The sequence below is a fragment of the Pantherophis guttatus genome, chromosome 1 (genome assembly GCF_059756535.1).
Source record: "Pantherophis guttatus breed Tessera chromosome 1, ASM5975653v1, whole genome shotgun sequence".
Taxonomy (NCBI): domain Eukaryota; kingdom Metazoa; phylum Chordata; class Lepidosauria; order Squamata; family Colubridae; genus Pantherophis; species Pantherophis guttatus.
Window position 1 is genome coordinate 203,431,389 of NC_142063.1, and position 24,949 is coordinate 203,456,337.

The window sequence follows — 24,949 nt, forward strand, 5'->3', positions numbered from 1 at the left end:
TGAGCTAAAAGAATCCTAAGAGGCAGTGGCAAATCACTTCTATTTTATAACACACACACCGGAAAAAAAGTCCAGCATGGAGCTCCTGCTGATTGGGAACTGACCTCTGCATGAGGAATATCTGTTACCTTAGTTCTGGAACATTTCCGTATTATTTTAGTGAAAGTTCCTCTGGTCACTAGAATAATTCCCCTTTCTAGTACAGGTAGTCCTCGATTTACAACAGTTTGTTTAGTGACCATTCAAAGTTACGACGTCACCGAAAAAAGTGACTTATGACTGTTTTTCACATCCCCACATCCCCCTTACAACCATTGCAGCATCCCCACAGTCACACCATCAAAATTCAGATACTTGACGACAGACTCATATTTATGACGGTTACCGTGTCCCAGAGTCACGTTATCCCCCTTTCGCAACCTTCTGACAGCTCAATGGGGAAGCCTGATTCACTAAACAATCGTGTTACTAACTTACTAATGACTGCAGCGATTCACTTAACTGTGGCAAGAAAAGTCATAAAATGGGGCAAAACTCATTTTAACAAATTTCTCACTCAGCAACATAAATTCTGGACTCAAATTGTGTCCATAAGTCGAGGACTCCCTGTATACTCTTTCCAAAATATTCACATATATTCTGATATTTCAGGTCCTACAGCTAAAAGACCGTGGGTTCAGGGCCCAAAAACATTCCATGTACAATGGCAGCTGCACAGGATGGAACTCCCTTTTTATGACCATTTTGGAACTTGATTCCACATACGGAGACAAGGGCTACTGTCGGTACCTCTTCTCTGCTGCCAGAGAAGCAGGCAGCTTTGCTTTAGGAGGCATAAGTGGTTGGGACCTTTTAACCCTTCCCTTTTTGTAAAAGGAAGCAAGGGCACCAATTTCCCCCTTATTCTGTTGAGTCCTGTTCCAGCATGTGGTGTGGCATCATGTCTGCAAATATCTCGCTCCTATGATCCATAGAGGGAAAGTTTAAAGCATAGGCCAGTGATGGCTAACCGGACCAAGTGCCCAAAGCGCAAGTGAGCCTGGCCCCCCCAAAATGCAATGTGCATGCGGCCCCCGAGGATGCACGTGTGACCCATGTGCATGTGCCCTGCCCCCATGCATGCATGCAAGGGCCCCCCACCCCATGCATGTGCGCACAGACCCCTGCATACGCCCCCACCCATGTGCATGCACAAGACCTGAAGACCAGCTGGCCGGCGGGAGGTGCACGTGCATGCGCAGCAGAGTTGAACTGGGGCGACGGCTTGCGTACCATCAGAGGGCGCTGCGTGCCACCCCTGGCACGCATGCCATAGGTTCTCCATCACAGCCATAGACAGTGTTTGCTTAAGTCTGGACTAAGCCAAATGTTTGATTATATGGGGGAAAATGAACCGTTGAAGAAGACATTTATTTATACAGATTCTAAAGTACTAACAAAATAGTACGTTTTATACTGCATTATAAAAATGAATATTAAAATAAACAATACAGCACAATACAACAATAATTACTAACAGTATTAGTAATAAAACCTGGAAGATGCTTTTCATTGCCCTTGTATAAGTAGTAATATTCTACTGTGCCATACACATTAGTGTCACTGGACAGAGGTGTCCCTTCGTAGGAATACTCTTTATCTAAAAGGCTACATATGCTGAGTATAATATTGCATTTTTAATAACATAGAAAATGTTGAGATTAATAAAATTGATATAGTTCTGAAAACGACAATAAAACTTGAGATCACATCTACACTATATAAAATACTGGGAAAAAAAATGGCCCGTAAGTCCATTAGAGTCGTTTGTTTAAAATGTGGCATAATACTGAAATTCAAATTTATCACACCCACACGCGCACACACACAAAAACAAACTAAGTGCACAGAGTACTTATTGCAACTGCTCTATTCCACAGTATTGGTATTTTTTGGGGGGGGGTCTTTCCCCCATAATGCAAGGGAGTGGGAGGGGCAAAGCCTTTTGTCCCTGAATGTTCCAACTCCAATACAGGTTGTTTGCAGATCTGATCCCTTCTGAAATATTTGGGTTGGAACTTTCAGGTTGTAGCCTTTGCATCCCGTAGCAATGATAAAATACGCAGGGAATGTAGTGGTTGCAAAGAAATAAAACTGGCCCAGTAAAAGTGGTGGCCTGACCTTTGTGGTCTTGTGCATCATCGAAAGAGGTGTGCTCTGTCTAAGAAAAACAGATTTTGCATTGCAACAAGCATTGTGCAACCCTTCCCTTCACATGAGAGTTATGAAGCAGAGGTAGTGGCACTTCCCCTGCTGTCCTTCCCAGTAAATATATGAAGGAAAGAGAGGAGCAAAGGGCATATTTATACCATATGCTAATTCTCTCCAAGGGAAGGAGTAGAGGGAAAGCTTGGCATGGAGGGGTTAATGTTCCCTTTTTCTTGTTTTAATTACCTGATAAAGGAGGGAGGTTTGTGTGTACTATGCTTAAGAAAAAGGCATAGAGTGTATGCTTGATCATAGATGAAAATGGAAGTTCAAGGGAAAATACATTGGTGAAGATTAAGAAAGATATGGATTAAATAAGATGAAGAGACATATAATATCTAAGAGGGAGGAAGGATAATAAGATTATAATTATCTGTTGAAAAGCATGTCAGAAATCATATAGTCTTTAAATTTAGTTTCCCCCCTTTTTCTTTCTCTCATTTTTTTTTAAAATTTGTCCTTAAATCTATGAAAAAAAATTCTTAATAAATATTTTAAATGTATAAGGAAAGGAAGTTCGAGGGAAAATACATTGAAACGATGTATGTGGCTTTGTTCATTTGGATGAAAAGTCTTTTGAATATGTACAAATCATGAAGTATGAAAATTAGGGCTGATCATACTTTATACTACAGGTGTGTGATTATGAAAGATTTTTCTGATGTGAAAATCTGCCTCGAGGCATTTAGAAGTTGAAGAATATGTTCGTGTGGTCTTAAATTCATTCTACACCCACCAGCTTACTGTTTCCAATTGTCCGTTAAAATCAGTTGTTTTTTTTTCATTTGAAAAAGCAGATGTATTTCACTACCCAGGCTTTTATAAAATAGGTAATTTAGCCAAATCTGCATGTAATCTGTAAATGAAACAATGAGCTGGTAATATGCATAGGTGAAGACAAATGTCTGGAGTGAATTTCTGTGCTTTTAGGCAGAGGTGACAAGATTTATATTGGCTTTAGAAATTTGCCTGAGTAACAGTAACTGCCACAGCAAATTACTGCTCAAACTGCTTTGTTTTACACACACACACACACACATATATACAGGCAGATTGGTCAAATACCTGAAGGCTGTACATTTTTTTAAAAAAACCACAAACCTGATCCACGAGGATAACATTTGTTGTGTACGTTTGAGGAGGAAAGTGTCTGTGCAAATGTAGGAAGCTGTGCTTTTAAGAGTCCCACAAAGAAGGCCCCTGCCTACTTCAGATTCAAATTTGAGGGGGGAAAAAAATCATACTCTGTAAAAGGCCAATCCGCCAGCCCCGTGATGCCCTTAAAGGCAAACTGTGTTAAGGCCTAAAAACAGGTCTCCCTATAGATACGTGATAGCCACACTTCTAAGAAAATTGGCACTTGCTCCACAGTACAAACAGGTTACAAAGGGGAAGAAACGCCACCTTTCTTCTTTCTCTATTTGCTGAGAAACTTTTCTAAGACCCAATCCTTGTCTTTGAAGATAACGTTCTTCAACTCTTTTCAACTGATGGTGTGCTAAAATCCCATCGCTTTTCCCCACCCTTCATGAGAGGGGATACTTCATGTGGTTGGACGATGCCCATAACCGGCTAGGAAGAATACAGTTAGAACTTAGGCCCCCCTAAGATTCTCAGTCTGAGATCCTCCTTAAGACCCAAAGAACCTCCTTCTTATTCACAGTATCACACATCGGTTCCAACTTCACTGACTCTTGTTTGCATTTATCTGGCTACAATAAAGAGTTAATATGCATCTTCTCAAGAAAACATACAAACTGTTCCCCCCCCCACCCCTATCCCCAAAACTGTTTGCTTTTGTTCTGTTTTGCTCTGGCTTTAATAAGGATATTGTTTTTGTTTCTTGCCAGAGAAACAGGCCAGCCAAGTGCATATCAACATTGCCCCTGCAGCTCCTCCTCCTGTACAATAGTAAGCCCAGCCAATTTCACAGGTGCCTGCAGGGGAGACAAAACACACAAAGACAGTATTATTGGAAGTCCTGCCCTCCTTTTCTCTATTCCCCACCCCCCTTGGATTAATACCAGTAGCATTTTAATGCTGTATTCAATAAGTGAAGGAAAACACATGTATTCGTAGGCCATATTCATTTGTTCCTCACCACCAAGTTTGTAAACATGCTGGCTCCTTTGTATGAAGATAGGCAAAGGTCTGAAGTTTTCTTACCTTCAAGAGATGCCTGCCCAGATCAAATGCCTAGGAGTTTGGGGTGTTGTATAAAAACGCACTCATCAGAGTTTTTTAGGGATTAAAAACTCATTTTAGATTCAAAAACGGTGTCCAGATATCTGCCCCTAAACTTAGTTCAGCTTGCACTTAGGTATATCTTCAGGAATCAGGAACCATCTCTGAAAACAAGGGCATTTCCCCCTCTATTGCAGTATGGTTTGGAGGACCCAATCCTTTTTGATTTCTGTATGTAGGATCCCCCACATTCAACTCAGGATGACCGTTTCAAAATGAGTTAAACTTTACGGGATAGAGGACTCACATTACAAGACTTAAAGTAGTAGAGCAGGCAGAAATTAGGGAAGAAAATATACTTAAGGAAGCAGTTCACACTATGGTCTAAAAACCATAATGGGTTTAAAAATTATATACACAACAATGTGAAATCACAATTGCCAGCTCTGTAGCTGGTGTTGACCTTCATACACATTGAGTTTTCCCCAAGAACCTAGGATGGGTCAGCAATGGTATATGTGCGGATCCAAGCTGTGTGGTCTCTTGCAATCAAAAGACGGAAATTTTGTCTAATTATATTATTATTGCTTTACAATTTTAGCAAACCCAATAATTGCAGTTTATAGATGATTTATATCTCAGCATGTTATGCAAACACAGCCAAGACCAAACCACAGTTAAACTAGCACATAGGCATGAGTCTCTGAAATGGCTTTACTTTAGTCATAGATTTTGGCTGGGCAGCTGTTCCATTTCTTAAGGATTCTTAAGATTCTTTCTTCACTTATTTCATTCTTGTGTGTTTTTCTCTTTCTGGTTTTGTTTTGTGATTCCATTTCATTTAAGGCCATTGTCCACAAGGTTAGGATTACTCACCTAGTTCAAACTGGTCGGAAAGATTGCCACAGGCTTGTCTGACTTCTTCACTGTCCCAGCCCAGAGGATAGAGAGCACACCCAGAACCAATCAACAAACCTACAGGTGAAAGAAAGCAACATAATTTTAGCCGGACTATAGTCAATGAATGACATGAATGAAGATTGGTGGCAGACCTAATTTTCTGTTTATCTTCCCGTCTCTGTGTCCACAGCTGGTGGACCCTTGAGAAAAAAGTGGACTACTACTGAGTGCTCTAACTTTCTCTCTACTGAACAAACAAAAATCCAAATGTAATGTTCATCTTTGGAATTTATAGAAAGATTAAAATATATGAGTTGAACATCATGCTCTATATTGACAGCAAGAGGGAAATTTGTATCGTACCAAAGAAAAATGGACCAAATTGCTGCTCTTTCTTAAAGAGTTTCCATCGGGTTTAATTTAGCTTAGGGTGATGTTATGGGCACATCTATGTAGTTTTCCTGACAACAATATGAAATGGTCGACAACTGCATTCTTCCAGAATGTATAAATCCAGTTTTCAGTTCTGGAGTCTTCGGAAAAGCTCCTATCAAGTACAAGTATCTTGCTTAGCTTCTCAGGCTAGACAGGGTCAAACAAGTATCGCTATCTGCTGAGGCTGCTCTGATTCTCTGCCCCACAAAAAAACTAATACAAATGTTGAAAAGGAGTACATGTCAGCAATCCAAGTGAAGACGTTATCTTATCAATTGTATATAACAATTTACTTTTTGCAATTCATCCTGCCCAGCATCCATGCATGCATTTATGATTCTTGGTATCTTGATAAATTCTTCAGAAGTGTTTGCATCTAAGAATACATAATCTAAATCTAAATGTAGTGGGTGCCTTAATTTATGCACTAGGAAGCAATTCCTTAGGCATCAGTAAATGCAATGTATTTAACATCAAATCAATAAACCTATCCAGACAGATGATCACTGGTTATTCCTTTGAAGCGTTTTTTAGTGGGATCTATTTTGCATTCATTTCAGCTTTACGTCACATTCCACTAGAAAATGGTTTCTCTTACATCAGCTGCACCAGAATAATATTTAAAAATGGATTTTTTTTCTAAGACTGACCTTTAAGTGTGATCACCCCCCAAACCAGCTTTATTTAAGATCCTACCAATTTTAGTTAACTATCATCCAGGACAATTTCCTCTCTCCTACCCACTTTGAAGCCTCAAATGCTGAGATCAAATAGGAAAAACTAAGAGCCAATTAAGGGCTCCCTCCAGCTGAGTAAACTGACAAAGCTCTCAATAAGTGTGCCATTTCCTAAGATATGGCAGTTTCTGGGTAAAACAATGCCTTTGCCTTTGCTTCACAATGAAATGGGTAACATTAAATTGATGCTTCATATTTGTGTGTATGTATTTGGGAGGAAGAGGAGGAGGAGGAGGAGGGATCTCCTGGCCATCAAGGTTTCGTTCTTTTTTTCTTACATTTAAATACAAAGTGCTGAAATCTGTAATGACACCATCATTCTGTAACCAGGTACTGTTCCAGACAGCTACATATATGACTAGAGTTTGCAGTGTAGTCTCTCTGCTTGGGTGAGTGGGATGGGAGAACAATGGCTCATTTGAGCCTTGACTAGAGGCTAAGTGGATGGGATGAGGCAAGCATCTGAGGTAGTGGACTGCTCATATAAGCAGAAGAAATGAAGTTGCACATTTTTCATAAGATGTGAACCTGAATAGAAACCAAATAGAAAAATCCAAATTATATTCATTCATAAAATTTAATTTTACTGATGAGTTGTGAAATTAGAGACCAGGAAGTTTACAAGAGTTTGTCAGATGAGAAAACCACCTGCTCCTGAGCTCTCTGGAACTCCAGATGGAAGTTTTCCAATCTGAACTGCCCTGCAGTTGACCAGAAGAAAAGAGGCTACCAAGAAGGAAGAACTCAGAGGGACACAGAAGTTCACGCCAATGTTAAAAAAGAGACACATGTAGTCCTCAATTTACAACCATGATGTAGTGACTGTTCAAAGTTATAAATTCAAATTATCACTGAACAAATGTTAGAAGTCAAGGACCACCTGTAGAAAACGTCACTTTATCAGTACACTTATTTTAAATTATTTGCAAACATTTAGGAGGAGTTCAGAAGAGCAGTGTGGTAGCCTAGGGGTAGAACTCTTGTCTCACAATCAGGAGGCTGTGAGTTCGATCCTAGGTAGCGGCAGATATTTCTCTCTCTGGCTGCAATGAGTAATTGTCTGCTGTGAACTTCACGTAGGCATCAGGAAGGGTATCCAGCCAAAATGTTCAGTTCCATTCAGTCGCCCCGACTCAACCTCGATGCAAGGGATTACAGGATCATTAAAAGAAAAAGGAATAGGAGGAGTGAAGAAAGTAATTTTCTATAACTATGGGTCTGTGCAGTAATATGCACTCCATCTTCAAGCTCTAAATTGGATGGGGAACTATGGCCCTTTTATAACTTGTGCACTTTAATTCCCAGAATTCCTGAGACAGTGTGGCCATAGCTCCCCACCTCTGCTAAATGAATGGCTGAAGCAGCTGAACCCAAGGTGGAAAAATAAATAAAAATAAAAATAAATTTTAAAAGATTGTGGCATATGAATTCATGGCATAAACCCCAATATGTATTTTCTTACAAATCTTTTTCATAGTTTGGAATTATAATTAAAACAGTTCATAGAACAGAGAGAGATTTATATACAGGAAGAGCTATTTAGAAAATTGTTTCTTTGTTCCCAGTATTTTGAGTCACAGCAAGAAGAACATAAAATAACTAAAAAGAACCATTTCCAAAGGTCAAACAACATATGGAGAACTTCGTGAAAATTCAAACAAAGGAAGAGTATGTAAGTCATATACAATTCCTGTTGAAATAAACTGCAAGGATGTAAAGGAATAACCATCCGCTGAGCTATCCCATACAATAAACAGCAATTTAATCTTGTTTATACAAATGAATGCCCAGTTTCAAGTTGAATGAATAAAGATTAAGTTACAAAATAAACATAGGAAAGAAGAATGAATGGGTGGGAAGGAAAGTGAAGTTAGAGAAAATCATGGCCAAATTAATGCAATCCTCAAAATGTTAAAGAACAAAGGGCAGTATATAAACCAGTGTATGGATTTGGTGGAAGCCAAAATTGGTAGTTTGCATAAATAGAAAGGAATGGAATAATATAGTAAATAGGGTGAGTACAGTTATACAAGTAGTCCTCGTTTAATGATAGTAATTGGGACACTAGAATTTCGCTAAGCAGGGTTGATAAAAATCCACTATTTAAAAAAATAAAAATAACACACACACACCCCCTGGAGAATAGATAGTTTTCTATTTAAGATGCATTAATAATTTAGTTTATTCAGCATGAAATGGAGCTTAGTTATGTAGCATGAGGCTGTATGTTCTGCAATATTTACATTTTTGGTAAACTCATTCAATGAATCTTAGCTTTGCAAGCTGAGATAACATGCAGTCTAAATAGGAAATCTTCATTTTGTTTGCAAATAATAATATTAAAGATATTTAATATAAATATCTATATAATAAATATAATAGTAAGGATACCAGCAAGAATGAGTCCTTACATTTAAAGAGCATCTATCGTTTCAGATCCATCATGGCACTGCCCGTTAACGGGCATCCACTCATCTACTGCCCGCCACATCCCTCACCTTGTTGTGTCACTGCCGCATCACCAGCCATCCCATTAAAGTGAATTGGACTGTTGGTGAGTCAACAGAGGGTCAGAGGAGGAGTCGCTGCGGGATAGAGATGATAGCTGCTCTTTAAAAATTATGATTTAAATCGAGTTGATTTAAATCAAGCCTTTTTACTACTGATTTAAATCATGATTTAAATCATGATTTCAATTGACTTGATTTAAATCAAGCCTTTTTACTAGTGATTTAAATCACAATTTAAATCGTGATTTAAATTGACATGATTTAAATCAAACCCACCCTGTCGCTAAGCAATGTAGACATAAAGTACAGTGTCATGTGATCACATCACTTACTGACTGCAATCCCAGCAGCCCCTGTTCCCATTGTAAAACAAGGATCACAGGTTGCAAGGATCTCATCTGACTGAGATTTGGGATTTCCTGCCAGCTTCCAACAAGCAAAATCAATCAGGAAGCCAGCAAGAAATTACAAGTCCCAACCATGAAAAGTGTTCCCTTAGGCAGCTTGCAGGCAGGTCAGTGGGAAGTGTATGCAAGAGAGAGCAGGCAGGAGTTGCTGCAGTGCAGCTGGGGTGTGGAGTGTGGTGGTGGTGCTGCAGCTTGGTGCAACTCAAAGGCATCAGGAGCTGGAGCAACAGACAGGACCCGATCGCTTCCCCATTGACTTTGCTTGTGGGAAGCCAGTAGAGAAGGTTGCAAATGGTGATCACTTGAACACATGATGGTTGCATGCTGCAACCATCATTAGTGAGCGCTTATGATGCCAAGTGCTTGAATCATGCTCATAAGGAGAGTGCAACTTCCAGAACTTTGAGGACCAGTCTGAAGTCCCCCTTCATTCAGCGTAGTATGACTTAAATGGTCGCTGAACAAGTGGTCGTAATGGAGGACTACCTGCATTTCCTTTTCTTATGCATTTAAGATTTTTCGGGTTGTTATTTCTTTTCCATTTTGTACTTGGAATAGCATAGTTTGCCCCAAAAGGAAATAGTGTGGTGATATAATTAGAACTGCAGCAAAAACAATTGCTACCAATCTGCCTTCCGTTGAGGACCTGTATGCTGCACGGGCCAGAAAGAGGGCTGTGAAAATATCTACAGATCCTCGCATCCTGGACACAAACAGTTTCAAATTCTACCCTCAAAATGATGCTATAGGGCACTGCACATCAGAACAACTAGACACAAGGACAGTATTTTCCCCCCATGCCATCACTCTGCTAAACAACTAATTCCCACAACACTGTCAAACTATCTAAAAAGGCAGTATTACGGTCATTATTCTCATTATTCTCATCTGTTTTAAATTGTGGCCAAAATTATTTAATTATCTTTTAAACTGTTTTTTAAATTTTGTATGCTCTGTTTTATCTCGGCTGTTCACCGCCCTGAGTCCTGCTGGAGAAGGGCGGTATACAAATAAAATAAAATAAATAAATAAATAAAATAAATAAATCTTCCCTATTACCTATCTCCTTATGACTATAACTTTGTTGCTTGTATCTTACAATTGATATTGTTTACTTAGTATCCTAGTATGATTTATGTTGATTGCTTCTTTAGTATCCATGACTATCACTAAGTGTTGTATCTAATGTTTTATGATGAATGTATTTTACAAGGCCTATGTTAATGATCTATATTGTTGTATGTACATTGAGAGCTTATGCACCGGAAACAAATTCCTTGTGTGTCTAATCACACTTGGCCAATAAAGAATTCTGTTTTTTCTGTTCTGTTCTGTTCTTTTCTTTTCTTTTCTTTTCTTTTCCTTTCCTTTTCTGTTCTGTTCTGTTCTGTTCTAACATATATCACACTATTCCTTTTTGGAGAATGATTACAGTTGATGGAGAATGATTAAAAACCCTCAGCTAGCCATCATGAAGGAGGGGATATATTAATTCAATTTACTGATAGTGTCCTATTTTAAAGGATAACATTGTTAATTGTTAGTCTAGGAATAGTTGCATGTATATTATTAAGTATATAATTGATATTACAGTTCTACTGTAATATCAAAGTGATGTCAGTAAAGCCTAAGAGTAAAATCCTAGGGATAATAAATGTACACAATGGACTATAAAAGTGGTACTGGCTTTTGACTAACAGTGCATAGGAGTGCACCTGAATACTGAACACACTAGAATGAGAGAGCAATTCAATCTAATTTATTGATTGTAGCACAGTGCTTGATTGCATACTGGTAGGAAAAGAAGGTTGTGGCCTTATTTAAAATGTGAGGAAATAAGTGTTAGTGCTCTTTGTTATCTGAAGACCACATCTTTATTAGAGACAGAATTGATACAATAAATATATTTAAGAAATCCTCAAAGACATTTCAAAACTGAAGTAGACCCATAGAATACTGAAGATGACCCAAATAAGATTCTATTGTATTAAGATTATGGTGTTTGTTATAATCATGAAGCACAGGAATTGATATTCAGAAGATTTGGTCTGCATGTCACTGTGTTATTTTCATTATCTATAATGAAAATCTATAATACATAAAATGGGAAATGTTGAACAGGAAAGAATGCAACTCCATCCTTTGTGTACTTGTGTTCCATGTTACAATGGAAGTACCAACAAATATAACTTACATCATGATGCCTCACTGCACATTACATTATTTTGGCATCATCATGTCTAAGGTTGCCCATGTAACATGTGTTGGCAGATTATATAGGCTCAAAAATTAGGGTATAAAATGAGGAGGGGTGTCCATACCTTCCTTTGGACTCAAATCCTGATGAAATGGAAGCAGTAAATATTATTTAACATCTACACTAACATGCACTCTCTTGAGGTGTTACTAGAATTGTTTTAACATATGTTGTATAATCATTTGAACAAACTTCTACCGCCCATAACATTTAGCACTATTAGCACTATTAGCAACATTTAGCACTATTATATAGATATGTAGATTCTTTTCTAAGCTAGTAATGCAAACACACACAAAAACGCACAGTCTTCTCTGTACAATTAGGAAAGATCTGTTTCCTATTCTAGTCTTCCTTCTTAGTGCAGTTATTCATAAGCTGCTACATACTTGCTTGTGAAAGCTTCATCAATCACACAGGAAAGGAATGGAAAATACAAGTCACATTTTGCTACGACTCAAAAAAGTACAATGCAAAAAGTCCTGAGAGAGTTCATAAATTGGACTGGATGCCCTGGGGGAAAATGTTGTTGTTCTCTTATATATTCCTTACACGGAATGACTTTAAAGACATATACACATGTTTAGCATTAAATAATCTTGAGCTGATGTTATGATATTTAGAACTGGAATTCCACTGTCTTCAATGGTGCATGAAATGCATGCATGATTTGAGAACTATTATAAAAATGTTTCTCACTATTTGTTAGGCAGAACCGAAACAGCAGCATATTGGTCTTTACCAAAAAGCTAAGGAATATAGATAGTTGCAATGAATTTTCAAGATGGAAGCTAATAAACATGCATTCTGCTTGCAGCAGAAATCTACAAGCACTTCTATTGAAGGATTAATCATATTCTGCTCGTTTTAGAATGTCTTCCCTTGGTTTTTATGCTTTCAAGTAAATATGCAATTTTAATTGATGCACCCATATCATCACTGTAAAACTATTTTAACCCTTCAAAGTAGGCTAACTGCACATTTTATGACTGTTTAAACATCATGTACCTTCTCAATCCCAATACTTTTATATATATGTACATACATATATACATAGATAGATAGATAGATAGATAGATAGATAGATAGATAGATGGATAGATAGATAGATGGATAGATAGATATAGATATATATATATCCAAAGTGAATTGTTCATCTCTCTTTCTCACTGATCTTTCTAAAGATTTGCATGCAAATACTGCAAGCTGGCTTGTGAGACAGCTCTGTTTTTATTAGGCAAATTGGCCAGGGTTCATGAAAAATTTAGCTACAGCTGAACAGGAAAACATTGACTGTTGTTGATACAGCACACACAATCTCTTTGGCAAGAATCCATGGCCCGGGGAGAGAAGTGACCTAGCTATTATCTGATCTGCTGCTTAGATGCAGCTGCAAGAACGTAACTCTTTATTATTGAAACAATTATTTCTGAACAGCAGGGGTCCAAGAAAGCAGGAATTAATTTAGTAATATATATTCATGGATTGTGAGGGACACAAGCAACTGCATTTGGGGATAAAGGTTGTGCCAGTAATTGCTGAATTGATTTTTTTTAAAGCTCCACTGACACCCAAGCTGCCATTAAATTGAGCTTTATTTTTTGCGAAGCAATGTTAGGACTCTATTTAAAAAAACGCCTGTTGGCTCTCAACCTCGCGATTAAATATTGTGCAAAGAGCAATGATGACTTCCCATGTGACCATTGTTCACAAAGAAGTGTTATAACCAAGTGTTTACGACAGACTCTTCAATCCACTAAATTAATAATAAAGGTTACACACTGCACTGCTCTTCTCAAACGGCATCTAAAATAGCTAATTAAATCCCCTTCATTCCAGTAAGAGGTGCCCAAGCCAAGAATAAGGAGCACAGTCTGATAATGCAATTAAATGTTCAACCCGGACAAGTGTTTTAACAGGGGGGGAAAGAAGGATGGTTTTAGCCCTTTTGAAATCCTGAAAAAGTGAGCTCCTTTGGGAGGCTGTTTCACAAAACCAAAGCCATCAAAAACTCTGTTAGCTCTACTTGAAATTCTGTCTTGATCAGCCTTTCCTTGATCAACTATGTTGCACCCTCCACAGGACACCAGACAGGGGAAAGCCGGTAGAGAATTGGAAGCAAGTTCATTTAACATAAGAAAGAAACTCTGAGAGTTTTATAGAGGACACTTTGACCCCTGGTTTTGTGCCTGGAAACTGGATGGTCAGGGCAGTGACTACCAAATATGGTCTTGCTTGTTCCTGCCAACCCCATTTCATCCGCACAAGTTGAAGCTTCTGACAATGCCTCACGGGCAGAACATACATACAGTTGATTGCATACATTCATCACAGACAGCAGACCGAGTCAATCCACTCATGTGCGACACAAATGGGAAGCTTTCTCTTTTCAGTGGCTTGTTTTCCTGCTCCTGGACAATGAGATGCTGTGTAAAATCCCGGCGTTCCAAAATATCAATTGTTTGCTTTAAAATCGCCATGTGATTCTGGGTAGTGTACAGAAGAGGAGGAATAAAGGTTTGTTGCCACAAAAAAAAATAATAAGAAACTTGTGGCATCTTAAAGACTGGCAAATCAACTGTGGGATATGCTTTTGTGTTGGGATATCTTTCAATATTTTGAAAGGGAGGGGAGAGCCTTCTCTGTGGGGGCACCTACTTCTGGAATCAATTGCCTCCAGAGATAAGGAGAATCCAAGACCTCAGTGCCTTCCGCCGTGCCCTTAAAACCTTCCTTTTCCAGCAAACCGGGCTGGCCTAATTTTTTAAGTGTTTTTAAGTGTTTTGTTTATTGTTTTTAATTAATGGAGCCAAATTTATATATATATATTTTAACTATATTTTAATATTTGTACTTGATGTTTTTACTTGGCTGTTCACCGCCCTGAGTCCTCAGGGAGAAGGGCGGTATACAAATTCAAAATAAAATAAAATAAAATAAAAATAAATATTTTATATATTATGTATCTGTCAGCAGTTTTAATATTGGGGAAACTGGAGTGTGTTTACCAAAAAAGATTAGAATCTCAAATCAAGTTTGTCTTCTGGAGATGTCACGGATTTTACTGTTTTCTTGGCAGCAATATGGAAGCAATTCGTCATTTCCTTCTTCCAGAAATTGTTAACACATTCTTAGTTTGATTTACAATCTGCTTTATTAAAGAACTAAGAAGGTCCCACCTCATTTAGTTTTTTGAGACAGCTCAAGGTCAACTTGGTGCAGCAACTTAGCTGGTCACAGAAAGTACAGTGAGCGTTAATTTGAGATTAAAAATAGGCAATAGCCAAAAAATTACAAGTGGAACATTTTGTTTCTCAGGATGCTATTCCCTAATCTGGAGATGCCTATCTATTCAGCAAAGGAATTCCAAAGACTTCCATTATCAATCAGAACGTTAGAATTCTTCAAGTGACTTGTGCATATTTGATCATATTCATATTCCATGTAGAATAGCTGAAGTAATCATTCCGAATATCTTCCCACATGGAGAAAAGTGCTCTAAACATAGTTATGCCCTGCATTAAGCAGTGGGAAGTTTACCCATGGGAAAAAAATGGGTAGATGGTAAATGGATTGATAGGGCTCACCTAGAAATTTCCCCAAAGCAGAAGTAGAAAAAACGACAGTGAAAAGGACTTCAGTTGAGATCCTTCAGGCAGGATAGGAGTAGTAATCTGGTGAGTTTGCTAGCAGTATTGACCAGAGGTTTCCTATATCTGCATAAAGAGTTGCTTTGGGCTATCTCAGTGGTGAAATCCAAATTTTTTTACTACCGGTTCTGTGGGTGTGGTTTGGTGGGCATGGTGTGGCTTGGTGGGCGTGGCAAGGGAAGAATACTGCAAAATCTCCATTCCCTCCCCACTCTGGGGCCAGCCAGAGGTGGCATTTGCCAGTTCCCCAAACTACTCAAAATTTCCACTGCCGGTTCTCCAGAACCTGTCAGAACCTGCTGGATTTTACCCCTGGGCTATTTCAACTTATTGGGGGAGTGGGGAGTGAGTTATTTTGTTGCTTTCGTTGCAAATAACTCTGGATTAAAAATAAACTTTTGTTACTCCAGGGTTCATCCAGACAAATGTTTTAGCATGCTGTCCTCCAGCCATGAGATAACACAAGGTATACCAGTGCAAATTGATTCTGTCCCCACAGCCAAGCCTTGTACTGCCTTGTTAATAAAGAAACTGAGTGGCACTGTCATAAAAATTTACTGTGGGGCAACTTAAGGAGCAATGATTGGTAGATTTCCCTGTGAGTGGAAAACAAATTCCACCTATCATTCTCCTAATGTGGGGCTGGGTAAGATCTGAGTTTGACAGATGGCAAAAACAGCAGGTTTAGCCATCAGATTTAGACAGTAAATGGAGCCTTACATTCCTGTTTTCACCCATACCAGAGATCATTTGGGAAAGGAGTGATCTCTGTAAAACAAAGGAAAAATAAGGAGCCAACAGATCCCACTTCCCTATAATAGCTCATCGTGCAAATAGCAAAGTTTATGTAGAGAGAAGATGGCAAATACTACTTCAAACATCACTTTGGACAGAACTTGGGAGTATAAGATGTATAAGATGCATCCAAATTTTCACCCTCTTTTAGGGGGGAAAAGGTAGTCTTATACTCCGAAAAATACGGTATATGCTTTCTTTGAATTATAGATTGATCTTATCCATTTTATGAAGTTCTTTCTAAAGTTCATACCTTCCAAAACTTTAAACAGGAAAGCCCAGTTCAAATTATCAAAGGCCTTCTCTGCAACTACAGTAAGAAAATCAATGCTAGCTTTCTGTTGTGTTGTTCCAAGTACTCCAAAATTTCTGATATTATTCTGTAATTATTTTTTAAATAAAATACATATTGATCCTCATTGATCCAATAAATTTTTGTAAAATTATTTTCAACCTATCAGCCAAAATTGTTCTAAACTTGTAGGCGTTATTCAATAATTATATTTGCCTACATAGTTTCTTGTTAAAATCAAATCTTGTCCCTCTTTATTGTTTACTATTAATTCTGTATTGGCTTCTTTCCAGCTCTCTGACATCCTTCCTCCCTGTAAACTAGAATTCACTATATTTTGTAAAGGTCATAAAAGACATCTGCAAAACATTTATAATAAGAATCTGGTAATCTATCTGCTCCAACCAACTTTCCAGTTTTAATCTTTTTTAAAGCTTCGCAACCCTCCCTCCACCATGTAGTCAGATCCATTCATAATCTGTTTTTGTTCCCCTGGAATCTGCAGTAATTTTGTTTCTTAAAATATTCATCTATTTTTTTTCAAGAGAAATATCTTGTCCTTTATACAAATTGGAATAGTATTGATGAAATGATTTTCTGCATAGCCACATTATCCACTAATGCAATCTCTCCCTCTTGCAATTTCAGTTATCTACAACTTGTGCAGATGTTAAGCTTTTTGATAAAAGTTTTTAAATCTTTGAATTTCCCCCCTCCCTTCTCCCCCCTCCCCTTTTAATCCAATAAGAGTGCTGACTCACCAAGTGGACTGCTTTATCCTGCCACTCAGAAAATCTCTCTTTATCTATAAATTGATTACATCCAGAAATGTTTACAAAAGTGAGACTTTTGCAAACATTGTGTTCAGATAGGGTGCCTTACGTCTGTGCTTAATTGTAATTCCTTGACTCCCAGCTACTTGACTCATGAGTCAACCAAAAAAAACTCTCAGTTCCTGCAGTTTCCTCAGAAGGAGCAGCTGTCTGGAGTGGGCGATCTCACAATCTCTCCTTGTCCAGGAAGACTACGCCAGCCAGAATTCACCTTCTGGTGGCCAATCTCTGTCACAATGTTGTCCTCCAAAAATCTTCACTTGGAAGCTCAGGACATGACATATATTATTGATGGGTCTTTTCCTTGACCCAAATTCCAAAAGCCTCTTCACTAAAATCTGTCACCTTCAAGGTTGCTTTCAAAAGAATTGGCAAGATTTGCCCCTTTGGACTGGTTATCTAGAATTTGGAGTTAAGCCAACAAAAGAATATTGCATTTTATTTGTTAGATTTATACAAAGCTATATTGTTTGTGCATCTTTTCAGCATGCATTTAAATCCATGTTTAATGATTACCTTAAGAAAAATACAATAAAATTGGAGTACACTAAGAAGTCATCTGAACCTCTTCATTTTAAACATGAAGCTATACAGGGAATCAGTGAAGTATGGAAGAGGGATGAATTGCCAACATTAGAGAAGAAGGAAAAAGTATTTTTGCTTAGCATGAATCTCCAATTTGGCAACAATAAGAACTATGTCTCTGAACCCAAAGGTGCTTTTTCAAGAGGCAACTGGACTTTCTGGTTTTTCTTTGAAGACATTTTGCTTCTCATCCAGCTGAAGAAGCTTCTTGGCTGAGAAATGAAACATCTTCAAAGAAAAACCAGAAAGTCCAGTTGCCTCTTGATAAGGCTCCCTTGGGATAACCATGACCTGGATGACTGAGAACCTCCATAGACATATGTCTCTAAACAAAATCTATCTAGTATTTCAGGAAAGGGAGAGAAAAATCCTAGAATCCCAACTGAAGGTTAAGGCACAAAAGTTAAAAATCATAAACTGATTACCAGCAAACTTTCTGGATCATTTTCTGGCTACTATAGGTAGTCCTCAACATACAATCACAACTGGGATTGGAATTTCCATCATAAGTCAGTGTGGTCATAGAGCAAGTCAACACCTGACCAGACCCCATTTTACCACCATTTTTACCACAGCTGTTAAGCAAATCACCATGGTTATTAAGCGAATCCAGCTTCCCCAATAGGCACTGCTTGTTGGAAACCAGCTAAGAAGGTTGCAAATAACAATCACATAACCGCACGATGCTACCCAGTTATAAATGTGAGCCAATTGCCAAGTGTCCGAATTGCATCCCGTAACTGCAGGGGTGGTGTGACGGTCTTCATTTCAAGGAGAGGTCATAAATATTTTTTTTACAAGGAATAACTTTGAACTGTCATCAAACGAATGGCTATAAGTCAAGGACCACCTATATGCAATACTCCAAGGAGTAATTTTCTCGGAATACAAATTGTTATTCGCCATTTATATCAAAGCGCTGCCTACTGATGCCAGGGATATTCGCTGGCAGCATGAGTGCCAAATGTATGTCTGGCGCTTGCCTAAGCTGGCTGATATGATTACTGGAAAGGGAAGCAAGAGATTATTATGATCCCCTGCTATTTTTCTGCAATGAGAGGAATCTCTACTCCTGGCAGTTTGGCAACACAAATGATAGTCGTGTTGGACTAATGACAGCCTGCGAGGGACTAATCTATCATCTTCCATTTCTTAGAATGTAAGACATATGGCTAAATATTTTATCATCTCCCACATTTCATGGGAATGTGTTCACACATGACAAATACATGGCTCTAGGTGGCTATATAAATCGAAATAATAAATACATAAATGGGAAAAAGAGCTTTCAGCCATGTGTGAAAAGCGGGGACTAAGAAAAAGGACCTTTGTCAGAAATGTTTTATGGGGCAGAGAGATGTTGCTAATAGATCACACATTCCCATGAAATGTGGAAGGCAATAAAATATTTGGCCTTATTTTTTAATGCAACACAATACTGAGCTAGTATATTTTTTACAGATACTTTGCAACAGCCTGTCTCTCACTAAGTGGAAAGAGAAAAGAGGCTAAAAATGTTTGGATGAAGGAAATTTCCCATAATAAAGTCTAATGAAAGCTTAAGCAAGTAGGAAATTTTTGTGCTGTTCCTTCTACAGAGGAATCATAGGAGCAATGGTTATTTAAGCACTTGGGTTTAATCATTACAGCTGATTTGCTAAAGATATACCTGAAGTATACCTGGGAACTTGATTAAAGATATGTGTCATGGTTGACTTGGAGCACTACCTTCAGTGTTATGTGAACTACCAGCAAACCAACTGGGCTGAGCTTTTGCCTTTTGCGGAAGTGGCATATAACAACACTGTGCATAGTAGCATTGGGTTTACCCCTTTCGGGGTAGACTGTATAAGTTTGGTCAACAATGGACAGTGGGTGGCTCAGGGGGAAAAGGCGATTTTAACCTAAGCTGCTTTTCGCGCAAAAAAACCTCAGAACTGGCTCTGCTTTTTCTGTACCCATGTGGAATTATCAGTAGAGCTATACTTTTGGAAAAACAATGCCCCAGAAGTTTCTTTTGTGGCATGTGCCAATCAGACAGTTGACATTATGTCAGCTCCCCACAAAAGAGAAAGAACACACTGATTGATGTTTCTGCATGCCATGCATAAGAATTGAACAGGAACACAGAACTTCAGAAAATAAATAAAGCAAACTTGTTCACCTTCTCTTCAACTCACGTGCTGCCCTGTGACCTTAGTCCAATTGATGTACCAGATATATATGCTAGTAAACGTTTCCTTACTAAAAAAATAACTATAATCCCAAAGCAGAGATATAACATAACAATTACATTACAGACGCTTACATTCGTTTTACAGGACAGCAAGACCAACAGCAACGGTGATAGCAACCAAAATCAATACTATCGGCCACCTAACACCCTATGTAACACCGCTCCTGCGCGAGCTGCACTGGCTCCCGGTGGTCTTCCGGGTGCGCTTCAAGGTGTTGGTTATCACCTTTAAAGCGCTCCATGGCATAGGGCCTAGCTATCTGCGAGACCGCCTGCTGCTACCGACGACCTCCCATCGACCCGTGCGCTCCCACAGAGAGGGCCTCCTCAGGGTGCCATCAGCCAAACAATGTAGGCTGGTGGCCCCCAGGGGGAGGGCCTTCTCTGTGGGGGCTCCCACCCTCTGGAATCAGTTGCCCCCGGAGATAAGGAGAATCCATGACCTCAATGCCTTCCGTCGTTCCCTGAAAACCCATCTTTTCCAGCCAGCCGGGTTGGCTTAAGAAGAAATTTTTAAATTCTTTTAATTAGTCTGTGATTTTTTAACTTTTGGGCCAAAATTTATATATATATTTAAATGTTTTAATATTTGTATTCTATGTTTTTTATCTTGGCTGTACACCGCCCTGAGTCCTCAGGGAGAAGGGCGGTATATAAATTGGAAATTAAATTAAATTAAATTAAATTAAATTCAACAGTAAGCCTGCAGGAGCTGATTACCTCAACTGGTACCAGAGAATGGCTTTCCATCAAACTTAATTGGTGGAGGGAGGTATTTGTGGAAGGACCCCTGAAACAGGTCTTCTTTTGGATTACTACACTGTGAATTCTTGGCAGGTAGAACATCAAAGAAATGTGCCACTAGATCACAATGGGAGGACTGGCAGGAAAACAGGTAGAACAGCATCTATCAGATATTTAGATCCCCAGCCCTGCATGTATCTGGGCTCAGCAATACTCTGGCAGCCTAAATGGGTTCTACATACTGTAAATGTTTATGCCAAGTTTACAGAATCCTTTGATAACTTTGCACCAAGATGGCAATTAGTCTTAGAGTGAGGAAGTGCATTATATTTCAATTTAATGGTACCTGATTTATCACTTTCAGATTGAACTGTGTATCGATCGTAGAATGATGGAATGTTCCCACCTGGTTTTTTTTTCCTTTTGTGCCAGTTTTTGTGCCAATTTCTCTGGACAGAGTCCAGAACCTATAACCTATAAGGTTAGACTGGTGTGTAATTGGCATTCAATTACACACCAGTCCAACCTTCTCCAAAAGGTTACCTCTTAAGTTATGTCTGTTGGTGAAATTAGTTAGTATTGTGGTCCAGGATATTTGATACTTAATCTGGATTTAAAAAGTAATCAGGAAAAAGGAAAGGCTTAGATGAGCTAAAAATACTTGTAAAACAACAACTTCAGATTCTGCCTAAATTGCAGAGCATCACAGAATAAATGAACCAACATGTGAAATAGTTCACAAAATAGTTCACTTTACGGTAATTGGGGTTTTTTGGGGGGGGGGCGACACAAAAAACATCAGCAAGAGCATATTTTAAAGAGAGATTTGAGAAACCAATTAAAATAATAACATACAATATTACCCTTCGCAATATTGTTTAAATAATAGATATTTCATAAATGTCTATGGAGATTCTCAGTCATCCAGGTCTGAAAAAGCACCTTTGGGGTATCTTTCATAAACTTTTCCATTCTTACTACTTCATCAGTCTAACTAATAAATTTTCATTGTATGAAAATATATGAAATGCTACGGGCTGAATATGTCAGGCATCCCTTTTTAGTTGAAAGGAAAAGTGTTATTTAATACAATTTCTATTACCCGTGAAATAAAATTAACCATATGCTTTATTCCTGCCATTTCACCTCTGTCTCTCTGCAAGTCCAGGCAGGGCTGGGGAAAAAAAGGATCTGAAATTTTGAAAATGCAGTCAATGTTCACATCACACACCCAAAGTACAGTGTAATTTGTTTAATTAATTTAAGTGCTTAATTTATTTTGTAAATTGAATAATAAGCTAACTTACATGCTAGGTTTGCACCAAAGACTATGCTAAAAACATGGTTGCCGGCCTTGCAGTTCAGAGCAGAGGTGGGTTTCAGCAGGTTCTGACCAGTTCTGGAGAACCGGTAATGGAAATTTTGAGTAGTTCGGAGAACCGGTAGTAAAAATTCTGACTTGCCCTGCCCCCATCTATTCTCTGCCTCCTGAGTCCCAGCTGATTGGGAGGAAATGGGGATTTTGCAGTAACCTTCCCTTGGATTGGGGAAGGAATAGAGATTTTACAGTATCCCTCCCCTGCCACGCCCACCAAGCCACACCCACAGAACCGGTAGTAAAAAATTTTGAAACCCACCACTGGTTCAGAGCATTGTGAGAATCTGTTAGCAATCTGTACTGGTGAAAGGTTTGATTTAGGAGAAAACATTTGATATTTTGCTATTTCCTGTGTTTTCCATTTCTCCTATTATTTCATCACTTATATGTCTTGTCTTTTTGTCTGTAAAGCCTGAAGAAAAGGCATGCGTTATATTTGCTGTCATGCACAATTTTCTTCCATAGTCACTATGCATTGATTTTTAATTGTTGTAAAGATACATTGAGAAAAATATTTGCTTAAAAACTAGTGCAGAATCAAAATGTGACGAGCAAGAGAGAGAAATAAATGTAGAATAACTGGGACAAACATTTCAAATGAAGAACAAACAACAATCACCTCTGCAACAGAAGTTAGGGCTGTGTGAGTTTCATTGCTTTGATACATTTTAATGAGCCATGGGGGAATTCCTAAGACAAACATCTATCCCCACAAAAAAGAACTGGAGTTTGTTGCTTGCTTTATATATAGTAAGCCTCAGGACTAGCTGATTGACATATTTCTGCTGTTGGGGAACTTCCCAATGGATCAATTACATTTATATACCCCATTTTTTATTATTTCAAAGCAAATGACTCACATCCCTGACACATGGTACGCAAATACCGTGTTTCCCCGAAAATAAGAGCCTGTCTTATATTTTTCTGAACCCCAAAATAAGTGCTTGGCCTTATTTTTGGGGAGGTCCTATTATTTTGGGGCATATGGAGCAAGACGGGGCTCCTCTTGCCATCTTACCTGATTTCCTGCTCTGTCTCCCTAATCCTAACCAGAGGAAATGGCAGGGATTGGCTGTGCATGCGGTTAAGTATTTTCAGGGAGGGCTTATTTTCAGGGGGAATTTATTTTAGCACATGCGCTCAAAAGCCCAATTGGGCTTATTATCTGGGGAGGTCTTATTTTCAGGGAAATAGGGTAAGGTATCTGAAGTTGAAAAACTGACATCATTTCTCACCTAGCTCTTTGTTATGAGGTCAGGTAAATACATCAAAGAGAAAATGGAGGTGAATAAGATTCTGGCATCTCTTGAGATCTGAAGCTGCAGGGACAAGGTTTTTTTAGAAATAATTTCAATCATACATTTTACAGACTTTTGGGTCTCATTAACTTGCAGTCCACCAATGTATTCTAGGTTGTACTTGAACATTATTGATTCCTACTATTAGACACCCTTGACTTAAAAATAACAGATCAGAATGACAGATCAGACTAGGGCGGATGAAGCTTGGAGATGGCAAAGAAGTTGGAGAGAGGGACAGATTAGGAATCACAACTGAAGAGGAGAGAAACCTAAAGGTGTTTTTTTTCAAAAGGTAACTGGACTTTTTTTTCCTTAAAGATGCTTTACTTCTCATCCAAGAAGCTTCTTCAGTTCACTGAAAAAGCTTCAGTTCACTGGAGAAGCGTCGCTTCAGTTGACTTTACTGAACTGAAGAAGCCTCTTGGATGAGAAGTGAAACCTTCTCAAAAAACCAAGTCCAGTTTCCTTTTGAAAAAAGCACTTTTGGGACAACCGTGACCTGGATGATTTATAATCTCCATAGACAGAAGGAGAGAAAGACGGATCAATCTAGACTCAAGAGACTGAGCAAATCAAGAAAAGTCACCCTTTCTAGTGAATATAATAAAACTTCCAATGTGTCCCTCTGAATTAATAATACCAAATCATTTAAATTTCCAAACAAAAAAGAAGGATACAGTACTAGAATTTTCCTCAACTGAACTCAGCACAGAGAAAGTAACACCTTAAATAGGCTGTGGTATTAATTGCAAGAAGAGCAAATCACTAAGCACTTAAAATGTTGGCACTGACCTTTCTAGCCCTTAACAGCTTACAAAACCTACCGCTCAGTCATTATGGTTTTTTTTATTGTTGATTTTAGTCCTTATTTTTAACCCTTTATATTTTGTCTTGTTTGAAATTTTGTTAGCTCCTTGAACAGAGAAGCAGGTATAAATCAAACCAGTGTTTTTCCTCTACATTAAATGCCCTGAAAAATCCACTCTGTAGGAGGTTTAAGAACAGAGATTCAGCCAAAGTGATATTACTATAAAATACAGCACGAGAGGAGAAGCCATCCATTCAGATTGCTTTTAGCTGGCTATTCACTCTGATACTAAAATTGTGAACTTTGAGATGGACCATGCCTTGGGTACAAGCAGAATTTGCTTTTTATTAAACACAGAGTTCCCAAGATGTGTGCCTCTGGCCCTTTCTTTGCATCCTTGCTCCAATGCAGTAATTTAGCAACTGTTGCTCTTCATAGAGGCTGGCCAAGAGGTTGGAGGTTACTAGTAAGGATTAAATTTAATTCAGACTGAAAAAGGTTCATATATGAAAAAAGGGGAGCAATGAGTAATAATGAATGAATGAATAAATCATATGTTTATTCACATCCGTGAAGCTACATGCTAATAAAACAAACCCATTCTTCTTTTTGTTGGGTTAGACTTTTCCTTAGAAACATAATTTCCCTTC

The 24,949-nt window shown here is 38.4% G+C and overlaps 1 protein-coding gene across 3 annotated transcripts in view; it reads right to left on the reverse strand.

Annotated features, from left to right (window-relative positions):
* Window positions 1-1,392: 1,392 nt before the first annotated feature.
* Window positions 1,393-24,949, reverse strand: part of LHFPL6 (LHFPL tetraspan subfamily member 6) — a 42,366-nt gene continuing 18,809 nt past the window's right edge. For all 3 annotated transcript variants that reach the window (XM_034432248.3, XM_034432249.3, XM_034432247.3), the window contains exons 3-4: window positions 5,308-5,406; window positions 1,393-4,184 (exon numbers count right to left, since the gene is read on the reverse strand). In XM_034432248.3, coding sequence (XP_034288139.1) covers window positions 4,066-4,184; window positions 5,308-5,406 — 218 coding nt within the window. In that variant the 3' untranslated portion in view covers window positions 1,393-4,065. The remainder of the gene's footprint in view (window positions 4,185-5,307; window positions 5,407-24,949) is intronic.